Below are 14,865 nucleotides of genomic sequence, written 5' to 3'. Positions count from 1 at the left end.
AATTAAGTATTTGCTGATCATTTCTTTGCTCCTGGAGGTCAGAGACTGTATTATATTTACTTATGTATTCCGACAGCACTGGGGTTGTGCTCTATTCATAGTAGGCACTCAGAGTTTGATAAAACAAGCTGAAATGAAAATCGACTGAAGGTCAATTTCTAATATTCATTAGTACTATCTACTGAATGCTTAACAACAGAAGAAAAACACAATCCATAGTACTGTTAAAGAATCTGATCACTACTGAGAATCCACTATGGGCCTTGTGTGGTCACTTCCAATGACGAGCCATTAAGGGCTGGCAGTTACTAGTACTTGGAGTGCACATGCCACTTCAAGATAGCTAAAATGTGAGACCTTTAAGTTGTCCTTGTCAGGATTCAACATGAACCCAAAGTTGGATTTTGATAGAGATTGGCACCTATATTTGAAAGACGAATGTGAATTCGTACTGCAATCCTACTTTTATGGACTTGGACATTGAGCAGGTATAAAGTGGCAAAGGAGATTTTGATTTGTACTGTCTAATTCACATGATCACTAATGGCAGGTTTTCTAAGCTCAGCAGTCTGACAAATGAGATTTGTACGTAAATGTGTGGTAACTATGAAGTACCATACACATGTAAAATATCACGAAAGCTTGCATATTCAAAATGTCATTTCACTCTTTTCCTTAAGAAGTACGAAACTAAGGATAGACAGGACAGGTGGGAAAAGATGAATCGTTTTGCTATCCGTGTCTAATTTGCATCTAATTGAATTTCTATAGCTTTTAAATGACACTCTGTTATTACAGTCTATGCAGAGATGATCTCATCAAAGATTCTGTGTTTTGATTATTTTAAAAATTATTCACTTGACAGTGTCTGAAACACTCTAAAGCAAGACAACACGAAAGCATGATCAGAATGAATATGCTCATAAGTCAGTGAGGCAGACACAGTCAATGACAGTCAAAGGACAGGCCTGCTGCACTGTGACTGTCATGCTTCCCGTGGGGGCGCACCCCAGAATCTGCCCTAACTTTAACTTCTTCCTTTAACTTCTGCCATGCCTGCTTAATATTGTCATATTAGGCTCAGAAAGGACATGATGTTTAAATTAGTCACGAAGCTGGAAAACCGAATCAGGATCTAAAGAGGTTTAGATTGGTTAGAATGATAAAAAAAAAAAATCTATGTTATTAATAATATGAAAGAAACACATAGACCGAAGAGAGTGAAGTGTCCAGTCTGGTCCGTAAAATCAAGTGTGTGAGGACGACCTGAGGAGTGGGTCTCAGTGCTACACGTGACGAAGACTCAATGACTAGCAGAGAGGATGCTCATTAAATCAGGAGAGGAAGCCCATCCCCAAAATTGTGATGCATTAATAAAAACACAAAGAACCAAAGGGTCAGAGTTCAGAGAGATAGATTTTAGCCAACTTAAGAAATATGTTTCTCTAACACTAGAACTCCCCTATGACCCAGCAATAGCACTGCTAGGAATTTACCCAAGGGATACAGAAATGCTGATGCATAGGAGCACATGGACCCCAATGTTCACAGCAGCACTCTCCACAATAGCTAAAACATGGAAAGAGCCTAAGTGTCCATCAACAGATGAATAGGTCAAGAAGATGTGGTTTATCTATACCATGGAATACTACATGGCAATGAGAAACAATGAAATCTGGCCATGTGTAGCAACATGGATGGACCTTGAGGGTGTTATGCTGAGCGAAATAAGTCAGGCAGAGAAGGACAAATATCATATGTTTGCACGTATAGGAGGATTAGGAGGAACTTGACGGAGGAACAAGGGGGAGAAGAAGGGCGGAAATGGTGGGGGAAAGGGAGAGAGGCAAACCATGAGAGACTCTTGAATGCTGACAAAAACTGAGGACTGATGGATGTGGGGGGGAGGGGGGATGGGCATGGAGAAGGACACTTGTGGGGATGAGCACTGAGTGTTATGTGGAAACTAATTTGACAATAAACTATTTGTAAAAATAAATAAATAAATATGTTTCTAATATTCAGGTTGTCGTGAAGGCGGCCCTTGCTGCTTCGGGGTGGCAAGTTTTCTTCAAGAAGGATATGCAGGCACAGTCTGCGTGCTGTACAGGGTTTCAAGTCTCAAGTCAAAGGTTATCCTGCATGATTTTTAAAATGAGCCCCAACCCCCAAATTCCATAATTCTATTATAGGACTCTGAGGGGAACATGCAGAAGGACAACATACTCAAGGACACTTAATCATGCTTCATTTGAGGTCACGGTATCTTCTTTGGGAACATACTCCCCGGTTTTCTTCTTATAGTTTGAACATCTCCATAGCTCAGAAGAAGTCTCCTTTTAATAAGATGCTCATTTTAAATAAGTTATGATAACAATGAAGATGGACTGCAAAGAGATCAATTTTTTCAGAAGGGAACGGGGAGGGATAATTTTTCTCACAATGATTCAACTGGCCTGGGGCCTGCTAGTAAAGAGCTGCGGCCTGAGAGCTAGGGAGGTGTTTTAAATGGTCTAGGTTAGAAAGGTTTAAGCTGTCTTAACAGAGACAGATACAACTAGAAATTAGGTGATAGACTTGACAGGAAGAGCCAAAGTCTTCTTATTAGTAAAATTTTGGAGTTCTGGTTTCTCCTGCTAAAATATCATAAGAAGAAGTCTGAGAACAGAAATATAACAGCAAATAGGAACTTAAGCATAAACACTAGTGCTCGCCGAGAGCCCACAAATACTTGAGCATTCACCCCCGGCTCAGCTCCACCTTATTTTGGCTGTGTTTTCTAACTTACTCCCTTAGTTAACATTTTCTGTGAACACTAGTTGCTTTCCATAGGGACCAAAAACCACAAACTAGAGAGAATGATCACACTTCCTTCTCATGAATAGTGAGAAAGGAAAAATTTTTTCCTTGGATGTGTCTCTCCAATGAAATTCAGTTTCTGCTTTCCAAGAAAAGCCAATTGGCTCAGAAGTTTCTGAGAAGAAACAGAAAAAGCCAACGGACTGGCCTTTGACAAAACCCTAAGGCAAAATCCCAATCTTCCAGTCTCACATCAGCCAAGGGGTTAAAACCTGAATGTCTCCGTTGAGTTGCTGAAACCACAGGTGGAAGGTCGTAAGTGTGGAAAGAGATACTCCGCTCCATTTGTGACCATGCTGGGAAAGCCTTTATGTGGTACGAGAACCCCCACCTCGGCCCCCAAATATTAAGTTGACACACGTTTCTGGGACGCGGCTTGAATCCTCAAACTTTGGCGGGTCTATAGAGACACAATTTTCTGTTTTCTGCTTAACAGGGCTTTCCAGATTTGTCATCAGATGACAGATTACACCACCCATCCACAAGGATTCAGGGGTAGCTCAGGCCATCCATTATGGGTTAAAAGCTGTTCCAGCATGAATCGAGTCACAGTGGTTAGGAGACTACCAATACAAGGGGTCCTATAGCTTTAAGAAATACTCTGGGCATCTAAAAGTTTTCAGAATGCAAACTATGTCAGCTCTGAAAACAAGAGGCACTGCATCATTATGGCAGGAGAAACAAAGCCAGCCCCCCTTTTAAAACAGACAAAAAAAAAAGATTGTTTTAATAGGAGAGAAGCATCAGTCATTGATTCTTACTTCATTCACACTTTCTATCCAACCCCATCCATCTTCAGAGTGAAGAGATGACAGAGCCCGGTTAGCGCTCTCCCTCTTTCACCCCCCCCCCGCCACACCCCGCCCATCCTGTTCCTCTCTACCCAAACCACTAAGGCCTACCAACCTACCCGTTTCGATGTGCAAGCAACGGCCCTAGAGAAAGACTTTCTCACTGAGGGGCTCCCAAAGCTCAGGTGCACCTGAGGACTGGCTTTCGTCAACATTACTTTAACAGGGTTGTCTGTTGGGTTAGCGTGACTGGTCAGGGCCTTTGCTAATCATCTCCTAAAACCACCACTTAGTCACTCATGGCTGGCCACATTCTACAAAGGAGGGGATGGGAAGACTGAAGGCAACAGAAAAAAAGTCAACAAGCCACACCAACCATCCAGAATGTAAAATATTTCATTTTTTTAAAATGCTGCTGCCCTCATTATCTGCAAACAAAAGTCCTTCAGGCAGGCAGTCTCTGCATCAGTGCACCTGCTTAGCATTGGTTTGCTGAGTTATCTTTCTGCTGTGTCTGCAGAAGCCAACTATAGCACAATGGGTCACATCACTTGAGGGTCACTTGAGTCCCTTGACGCTCTGGGTCCCTCCTCCCACCTCCTGCCTTCCCTTCTACCCACAAAACCTTTAACTCCACCATAGCTAAGGATCCCAGATAGCTAAATAAAAGAGGTGGCCTCAAACACAGGGAAAAACCCTTAGGTCTCCAGTGTGAATCGCCAACGCCAATCCCCCTTCCCTCCCCTTTTCCTTAAGACCTGATGGTCTTCAGTCACACATCTTAAAAGAAAAACAAAAAACAAAAACACAAAGACTTACTTGTCTCAAGTCGATGAAGGCCAACTGCAGCGTGTCCTCCTGGAACCCAGGCACCGGGCCGGATCTGGCAAACTCTGTGGGAAAGAAAAGAGGATAAAAAGCGCCTTTAACTAACCATGGACAGGGAGATTGGCAGACGGATGACAGGGAAGACAAGAGAGGCTGGGGGAGAGGAGGACCAAGCTTCTAAGGAGTCATGTCTCTCTCCCTTCAGCTTCTTTGTTTGCCCTTCAAAATTCGTGTCATCAAAACACCATTAATTCCAGCATCCTGACAGCAAGGAAACTGTACTAATTCGACCTGAAATTTATTCCCATGAGCCGCGCTGGGCTTCAGAGTATTTGTTTTGTGAATGGACAAACAACTTGCAAATGAGGAGGGAGTGGGGGAGAGAAAAAACTTTTTCCTCTCAACACAATAAAATCTTCAGCTGTGAAACTCTTTTCAGTTCCTAAAGCTATTTATATTTTAGATCGCTGAAGGAATTTTCTAATTTCACGCCTGTCACCTCATTTCCCAAGCATTTATCAAAAAATATTCCCTGCCACATCATTAATTATTCCCTCACTGATTATTTGTATTATCTCATGACTGCATTATTGCCAACACACACACATACATACACACACACACACACACACACACACGCAGAAGCTGTCCGAATCCACTGCTTAGCTCCTGAGCAAAGGAGTATTTGCAGATATGAAAAGCCTATCTAAACAAATCTCGCTTCAAAAGCTTAGGGAACCTTTGCACATATTCATCCTACTAGCGTACTCTTTGTCCTTGACTTCCACTTCTATTCCACTCTTGAAAACTCTTTTTTCCCCCCTCTTCTCTCTACTCCAATTTAGTCTTAGGTCAAAGACACCACATGAATGCTATTTGCAATTTACAGTAGCGCCTTGGGTCCATGCTCAGTTTATGACTCTGGCTTCTACATCATTAGCAGGAAGATAACTGCATGGGCTATAGGGACAGACACTAGTAACAGTTAAGAATGTCAAGTTTTATCGTCCCTAAGCCCTGCTTATTATGAAATCAAAAGGTCTTGTTTAAGCTCCCCGCATGCACACATCACACACACCACACACAGAGAATGAGAAAATTCAAGAGTTGGACAGTTACATGTCTTGAATTCTCTCTATAAAGCCAAAGTGTGATGGACATTTATCATCAATCTACTATTTACCTCAAAAACAACTCCAGTATTGGCTCAAAGAAAATATGAAAAGGTATGTTTTCACTTAATGTTTTTTTTCCCCAGGAATGAATTTAAGAAATTATACAGACTCAGTATCATACTTTTTTCTTTGGAAATTAAATAAAATCCATCAAGATATCTGCATAAATGCCTGGAAAATTACTTCCAACATCCAGGAGCTGGACATATTTAAATGATATGAACAATTATGGGAATTCCTGTTTTTTAAAAATATTTTCCATCTGGGGCTTCTTAGACATAATAGGTTTTCATAACATCCTTGCCCCACTTAAAAAAATAATGCTAAACAGGTTAAATTGCAAGGGATTATGGAAACATCAGTGAAATGAAATGTAACAAAATTTATTAATCAAAATACAGCACAAATATATTCTACGACTGTACACAAAATATTCTTATTGTAGACATTTCAATAAAAGTAACTATTGTAAGTGAAAGGAGATAAACTACAGGTAGGATAATTAGCAGCACTGGGTTTCTGTTTGCGATGAAAAGAAAATTCAAATGCTCTTTGTAAATTAATTCCATCATATTACAGCCCAAATTATTCAAGTTTCAAAAAAGCAGAATCCTACAACTGTACAAATCCTTGAAGAGGGCCGTGGTAATGGAAAGCCTGACATACCCCATCCCTCATATCTTACAACAGCCATTATCTGTGCTAACCTTGTGTATCCAGCAGCTGCTCAGGTCAGATGTGCAACTTGCCCATACTGTGCTCCTACAGAAAGCACTTTTCTGAATTATAGCCACAGCCACTCTTTCTGACAGCCTTGACTGTCGGCTTCAATACGCTTCCCATGCCCGATGGTTTCATCCGAAGTTTGGTAGTTTCCCCCCACTGCTCCTGCATGACTCCTCTCTGTCAGTAGGAACCTTTCTTGAGTCAAAATGTAGCAACTGTCAAGGTGTTCTGCTTACCTACACATGTCCAACTCAAGAGAATTACCTGGTGATACATGGTTGAAATGTTTGAGAGCTGGCTACACATTCTCACCTCTCCTTATTGAGCATGCTCCCTGGGGCTAACAGATGACACAGACAAAACCACTCAGGAAACTCAGAGTCTCACTTTACAGACCTCATTTTTATGACACACTGAATCTGCCACATTCCCAGAGGACATGGTGGCCTTTTAGATTTGATTTTCCTTTTATAAATCAGGGAATCAAAGAGCGACACTGCATCAAGGTATGACAGAGTAAAGAGATTAGTTTTCACATATAGTTTATGGAAATGTCTCGTTACCGTATATTCAACCTCAGGTTTGTAATTTTTCCTCATTGTTTTATGTACATAATCCTTGTCTTCTCATGTAGATAGTAAACTCCTTAGGGATAAAGACCCTATCACTGAACCTAACAAGTATTTAAAATAGTACATATTCATCGCTTCTCGGCCTTTTGGCTAAGATCAAGTGTAGTATTTGTTCTTACCAGTTTAAAACAGTAGATATTCAACAAATATTCATATATTAATTAAATTAGTTACAAAAACAGCGAGATTGATTAACCACACATATTCTTCACTGACAATGAAAATCTCTGGATTGCAGTAGGTAACGTGTCCTTAACATAAGTATCAATAAGCAGATTTTAGGAATTTATGAGCTTCCTAAAATTCGGTGCATATTGATTGAAGGGATAGCTTCTGAGGTCATAAGTATCAGAGTTTGAGCTCTGATACTAGGTCTACGGGCATGAGCAAATTACTTAATCTCCTTAAAGCTTCAATGTCTTTTTCTCAAAAATGAAGAAAACAGTGCATTCTTTATACTGCTACCATGAGGATTAAATGAAATAACACACATAGAGCAGTTGGCAGAGGGCCTGGCATATCATAATTGATTATCATTACAATTAGTTTTTTGTGTGAATATACAGTTCTCTGGGAAGAAGCTTCGTAGCTTTCACTGAACTCACAGAGGGCTGGTGACCAAACAAAAGTTAAGAAACACTATTACATACCCAGGACAGAGCAGGAGAATTTATTCAGCCACCATTCCGTGATGAGTTAGTGAGCTGGTATTGCAAATTCATTTACGGGCAAATATTTAAGTCTTTCACTTAAACGAAGTTGAGATGACTAATTAACAGTATGTTAGCCACAGCGATTTTTATTGGTGTTATTTATGAATTTCAAAAAATGCATCAAATAGATCTGTAATTTTTGGACTTAATATACCCTTAAAAACACAGTTGTTTTCTTAGAGTCAATTATTTAGATATATGAAAAATGTTAATAGCATAAGAAAGTGTGAATGTTTTAAATAAATGAACATTTACTTGTAAGCAGTCTGATTTCAACTCTATAAAATGTAATATGCATAGTAAACACTCATTTCATAATGTTAACTGGGGCTGTTGCAGACAGAAAAATTACAAGGGGCTTCTGTCTTTTTTCTATTTTATAAACTTTTAAAATGAGTACAGACCACTTTCATAATCAAAGAAAGGGAAACAGAACACACGCGCACATATGCACCAAAATTACTTAGTGGTGCTGATTTAATAACGCTTTCTCTAGTGACAAGAGATAGGACTTGTTCAAGATTCAGCATTATAGGCCGCCAGGACTGGTCTGCACATCCAAATTCCCAGATGTTGCCTGACAGAAAGAGAAGAAGAAAACTACAAAAAGCCCCAGTCTATGTAATGGGCTGATACATACACAAATTCCTTAGATGTACCCACGAGAAGCCTCTCTTTAACATCAAAAATGGAAACTTTCCTTCTTCTCAAATCATAAAAAGGATGCAATAGTGACTGAGAGGAACCGATGTACATATGGGGCACAAGGGACAAGTCCCTTTCTGGACTTGTCTCTGAGTCCAAGAGCTGCAGTAGGTTTGCAGTCTCTGAATATTTCCAACACCAGTGTTTCCGAAGCCTGGGTTCTGTAGTGTAGACTTGGCATCGCAAGACTATAAGGTGTTTGCTCTGTTTCACAGAGACCCAAACCCAACACTTCACCAGCATGTGTTACTGGGGGACTGAGTGGAGGTTCCAGCGTGGTAGGCAACAAAGCTTCCTCTTCAAAAACATGTTTAGATTAGTAGAGCCTGACGACCACTGACACCTTTTCCAGAAAGCCTCACTCTCCCCAGCAGCTCTTTCCTGCCCCTGTACCATAATGTTAGGGACGCTTCAGAGTTGAAGCTTGAATCAGGGCTTGACTCTAAGACCCAACGTGCAAATGTGAAACATCTTTTAATGAGCAAAGTGTCAACTCATTGAAGTTTATGAAGGAAATATTCTCACTTAAAAAAATAAAAAGGAGGCATAAAAGTTACAGAGAAGGCGGCACACTGTTAAGTGAAGGTAAAAACGGGGAAAGAAAATCACACACAAAAAGCATTTTACTCACCAAACATTCAACATTCCTTCATGTTCTCCTACACACTTAAATCTATGCGGCTGGGCAATCATTGCTAAAAATAATATTAATTTTTCAAAAATATCCTGTAGGTTTTCATATAATAACATAAAATTACCAAAAGAGAAAAAGAAGGATTCCACTAATTTCAAATGCTTTCTAGACTTCTTGAAGGCTGATCTTATAATTAACTAACACTATCACTTAGAGGGGGAAGGAAAAAAAAAATTTAAATAAACTTTAAAATTATCAGGTACATTCACATTTGGCTGAAGGGAAAAAACCATTTTATAAACACCATAGAATGCTAATTAGAATAAAGTGGTAGAGTCAGATTAGAAAGGGCTTTGAGAAATCAAAATGACTGTCTTAGTCTATAATCTGTGTATCTGGATAGGACATCTGAGAGTTTACCAAAAGCAAGCTGTGAGAAACAGAAAATAAAACTAGTTCTTCTGAACTGACTCTAGGAGAACAATCATGTTTGCAAGGGTATACCGACTCACAGAATTACAGCTCTATTTTAGGCAAATTGTCCATGGAACAAGAATAACCTTGAAAAGAAGACGAGCAACAAGGTGAAGTTTACTTCAGAAAAGCAAACCTAGTACCATCTCTGGCAAATAGGTAAAAAAGCAATTGTTGGAGAAAACCATGATTTGTTTAAATAAGAGGAAGTTGAAAAGACAGTGGATAAAATTTTGACCAGAGGTCCCTGGATACTGTCATTTACTATTGCTCCCACTGAACTTCAGGTCGGAAAATGGACACCAGCCCTCACTGAAGGGACTAGAAGTTTGGTTGGGGCCAAAATGCCAGGTGAGAAAGAAAACTCGGTACCCAGGGGCCCAAAGTATGTTGGCTACTTGTTTATATCTTAAGATCATGTCAGGTCACATGTGGTTTTTGTGGGATTGAAAAAATAAAAGCTGCTGTTGCTGTATTAACATAATGGTTTCCTGGTATCTAGCTCCCCGGAGCAACAGATAAGGAGCGTGCCAGACTACCAAGTGCGGCTCTGGGGAAGCTAAACTCTTCTTGCATCACTTCACAGTGGCTCCACTAAGCTAATTACAGACAGGAGTTGATGGACTCCACAGGGAATCCACTTGGGGCTCTGCTGGTCAGAAAAAGGTCGGCCAGAACATAAGGAAGTAAGAGCGAAGGAGACAGATGCCAAGGAGATGGGAAAAAAGTTGGGGGGTAGAGGGAGGAAAAAAAAAAAAACCAACTTGGAGATGAAACTGACTATACTTGTGTAAGTGTGCTTGCATGGACATGTGATCATAAAAACCAGACACCTTTATTTAGCCAGGGTATGACTCCGTGACATACATTATGCTCTGTTTTTACGTATCTTAAATATGTACCTCACTACACTGCCCAGCCCACGAAGGGCAGAGGGAAGCACAGGGTAACTTGAACATATTCGCAAAGTTCTGTGAGAAATCAGATGGAAACTGATGATTCTGAAATCTGATTGCAAATGCCAAGACAGTACTCCACACGGATTTACCAAGTACTTTTAAAGTTTGATTTTCTAAGTTCAATTCTCCAAGCTCCTTTTGCTCTGAAAGACCACTGAAAGCTAGGACAAACAGACATGGCATTTTAATTAATAAAGAATTCATCTCCCATAAGTGAGAAAATGGCCACCAGCATGAAGGAACTTCCATGCTGCTGCTCAGTAAATAAGCAATCAGTCTCCACCCAGCTGTCCCTCTAACTGTACCACCGAGAGGAAAGGGGGGTCCTGGCACTTCCAGGGGCTGGTGTCAGTGACAGCACATATTCACCTGGACAGAAAAGCTGTTTTATGAGGAACAAACCTAGCAAATCAGAGAGGCTGATTTCTACATCTGACTTAACATATAAGAAGAATCAGTAAACTGCTGAATGAAATTAGTGGAATCTAGCAAAGCAAACTAGAGAAACAATTCAGTTTAAGATTTAAAAGAAGGGATGATATAAGTTCTCACCATTTCATGGAGTCCAAGTGGCACTGGATGCCTTTATAGAAATAAAGTGCTAATCTTTGTCTGAAGAAATAATATTTTAAATGATGGATAAGAACACTCAGCCATATTCACTAAATTAAAGACAGTGACTTTTGCATTGGGTGATTCTTTGCAAAGGAAGAAGGGCTGAGGAAAGTCAAGACTATAACGAGTGCCAGAACAATGTCCTGCTGCCTGGCAGTGGACTTGACTTAACATTCCACAGAGAAATAACAGGCCAAACAGAGCAAAAGATGACCTCAGACTTGAGTCTATACCCTACATTGCTTAAGCTAAAAGGAGCATTTGTAACTACTGAGGACTTCTTCCAATGAGCAAATTAAGGCCCATAAAGGTTAAGTCAGTGACCCAGTTAGAATATGATCCTTCTAAGTCTGTCCTTGTATTATTTCAACATGCAACCCCCACCTCAAATGTCTGAAAACAAATATTCACTTTACATGTTCCTTTATATGCAGATTAAGTATTCCTTTACATTTAGTTAGGAATTATAAAATCATAAAGATACACAGATCTGTACAAAGTCAATTTTCCTCTGAAGTTTCCAAATGTTTCACAATTTTGCAAAATAAGGGTCAATTTCGTAATATCTTCTAAAATTATGGTGAAAAGAAGCTTCTCCCAATCAGCAGTCGGCAGTGCTTCTGTGTATAATCTCTAGGAAAGTGGAGGATCCGCCATGAGAGGGGTGGGCTTCCTGAGAGATGAGAAAGACTAGTGCTCTGAAGTAGTAACTTTATATCCTTGAAATTTTTACTGTGCTTTTAAGGACTTAATTTTATCCATGTGTTTGTTCAGCACTGATTATTCTGCTGTATGAACATATACACAAAGCTGTGGCTATCTGAAGTTTTACAGAAGGATTTTTGAGAAGGATTCTGCCGGTCACTTAACATCACAGTGAAAATCAATTTTCTAGAAAAGCACTGTCCAAGTAGAAATGCGAGCGCCATGTGTAATTTTAGAATTTCTAGTAGACACATTAAAAACTGAGACAAAACAATTCATTTTGAAATTCATAATATATCTTGTTTGACTCAATATGTATAAAATATTTCATTGCAACATGACACTAATATTTTAAAAATTACTCATTTTGGGGGCACATGGTAGGCTCATCGGTAAAACATGTGGCTCTTTTTTTAAAAAATATATATGTGTGTGTGTGTGTGTGTATATATATATATATATTTTTTTTTTTTTTAAAGAGAGAGAGAAAGCTTTGAGTGGAGAGAGGAGTGGAGGAATAGAGGGTAGGATAGGAGGGTGAACAGAGAGGGAGAGAGGGAGGGAGAGAGAGAGAAAGAGAATATTTTAAGCAGGTTCCATGCCCATCATGGAGCCCAATATGGGGCTTGATCCCACAACCTTGGGATCATGACCCTAGCCAATATCAAGAGTTGGACACCCAATGACTGAGCCACCCAGGTGCCAGGAGCATGTAACTCTTGACCTCAGGGTCATGAGTTCAAGCCCCACATTGGGCATGGAGTCTACTTAAAATTATTCATGATTTTTTCAAAATTCAGTATATATTTTGCATTTATAGCACTTCTCATTTCCGGCTAGCTACATCTCAAATGCTCAAATGGCCACTTGAGGCTGGTAGCTATAGTACTGGACAGCACAGCTTTAGATGATGTCGACTGTAATCAACATAAATTAAAATGTTTCTTCTCTTCACTCCATTTTCTCTTTCTTATTCAGTTGTCCCCTGTTAATTCTGCAGGGTGATAGGTACCAAGACATCAGTGGATGCCTAAAGCCACAGGGAGTACTGAACTCCATACATACTATGGCTTTTCCTATACATACACACCTATGTTAATTTATAAATCAGGCACACTAGGAGATCAACAACAACTAATAGTAAAATAGAACAATTACAACAATAGACTGTAATAAAAGTTAATGTGAATGGGATCTCTCTCTCTCTCTCAAAATAACCTATTGTACTGCACTCATTCTTCTTGTGATGATGAGAGAAGATAAAACGCCTGCATACTGAGACAAAGGACTGTGACCCGGCACTGTGATGCAGTCTTCGTCTACTACTGAGGATGCAGCAGACGGAGGGTCACCTGCTTCCAGATCACAGCTGATCTTGGGTAACTGGAACCACAGAAAGCGAAACTGCAGCTATTTGAAGGCTATGGTACCTTACTTATTTATTTTTGCAATTTGATCTGTTGCAAGTGGCCTCAAATCATTTTTGGAAGAAGAAGTAGGGTATAATTTTTTTTTTTAAGGGTGACAGATGACAAGTATGTAAGTTTTGGGACATAGTGAGCTATGCCTCAGTTTCCATAGCCAGTGATGACAATAACCATCCTGATCTATAACTGCAAAATGTTTTTTTTTTTAAGGTGCAATATAAAATAAATGTTCATTCATTAAAAGGAAAAGCATCAAGACTCACTATCAAGACTCTGGAACAGGGTGGAGATATACCACACTATGCAACGTGCTGAAAGTCAGAGAAATGACTAAAGTAGGTTCCACATGCACAGTTCCCTAAGTTAAAGGAGACAGACATTTTTTTAAAAAGTCAGTAAAATGCCTTTCTTTTTCTTTATTTACAACTTTTTAAAAGTAGGCTTCATGCCCAATGTGGGGCACTCATGACCCTGAGATCAAGAGTCACATGCTCTAATGCTGATGCATAGGAGCACATGTACCCCAATGTTCATAGCAGCACTCTCCACAATAGCTAAAACATGGAAAGAGCCTAAGTGTCCATCAACAGATGAATGGATCAAGAAGATGTGGTTTATCTATACCATGGAATACTACATGGCAATGAGAAACAATGAAATCTGGCCATGTGTAGCAACGTGGATGGACCTTGAGGGTGTTATGCTGAGCGAAATAAGACAGGCAGAGAAGGACAAATATCATATGTTTGCACGTATAGGAGGATTAGGAGGAACTTGACGGAGGCACAAGGGGGAGAAGAAGGGTGGAAATGGTGGGGGAAAGGGAGAGAGGCAAACCATGAGAGACTCTTGAATGCTGACAAAAACTGAGGACTGATGGATGTGGGGGGGAGGGAGGGGGGGATGTGGGGGGGACACTTGTGGGGATGAGCACTGAGTGTTATGTGGAAACTAATTTGACAATAAACTATTTGTAAAAAAAAAAAAAAAGAGTCACATGCTCTATCTACCAACTGAGCCAGCAAAGTGCCCCAACAGAATTCTTTTCAAACCGAGAGTAGTTAATATTTCTTTGGCATATATATTTCTTGATGTTCTCACAATTTTCTAGGAAAACTAAGTCTCCTAATGTAAGCTGATGTCCATAAAAGATAGATAGATTATTAGCTAAGGTAACTGAGATTCTAGTTCTTTCTAGAATTTACTTATGTTACCTCTGGCCAATCATGTTAAGTTCTTAGGACCAAACATCTCTGCTAGGAAATGAAGGTAATAATATTTCACTTAATTAAAGCTATAGGAATAAATCAAATATATTCTTGATGTCTGTGATATAATAAAGGACATATCTGGTTTTGGCCCGCTCCTGAAACAGAGTTTCAAATACCCTTGAAAGTTCCCGAGCAATAGGAATTGCTATTCACAATGAACTTCTTTGACCATACCTAGGTGTATGCTAACAAGGTTGCTCAAGTGAGCTCTTAGATAGTTTTAAGGGAAGGGCCGGATGAGTCAGAAAGCCCATGCTCAGGATTTTCAGCCACATCCCACCATCTACAGGGAGGGTAAAGGGGCTGGAGGCTGATTTCATTCATGTGGCCAATTATTTATGCAATCATGCC

General features: G+C 39.8%; 1 protein-coding gene and 1 pseudogene across 2 annotated transcripts in view; one reads left to right on the top strand and one right to left on the bottom strand.

Annotated features, from left to right (window-relative positions):
* EXOC6B (exocyst complex component 6B) overlaps positions 1–14,865 on the bottom strand; it is a 604,485-nt gene that overhangs the window by 148,670 nt on the left and 440,950 nt on the right. For both annotated transcript variants that reach the window (XM_039256882.1, XM_039256883.1), the window contains exon 20: positions 4,470–4,543. In XM_039256882.1, coding sequence (XP_039112813.1) covers positions 4,470–4,543 — 74 coding nt within the window. The remainder of the gene's footprint in view (positions 1–4,469; positions 4,544–14,865) is intronic.
* LOC120248527 lies at positions 7,082–7,212 on the top strand (annotated as a pseudogene).

Source organism: Hyaena hyaena, unplaced genomic scaffold (genome assembly GCF_003009895.1).
Source record: "Hyaena hyaena isolate Hyena2069 unplaced genomic scaffold, ASM300989v1 scaffold_591, whole genome shotgun sequence".
NCBI lineage: Eukaryota > Metazoa > Chordata > Mammalia > Carnivora > Hyaenidae > Hyaena > Hyaena hyaena.
Note: the sequence above shows the minus strand (reverse complement) of the source record. Positions and strands in the feature narration are given on the sequence as shown.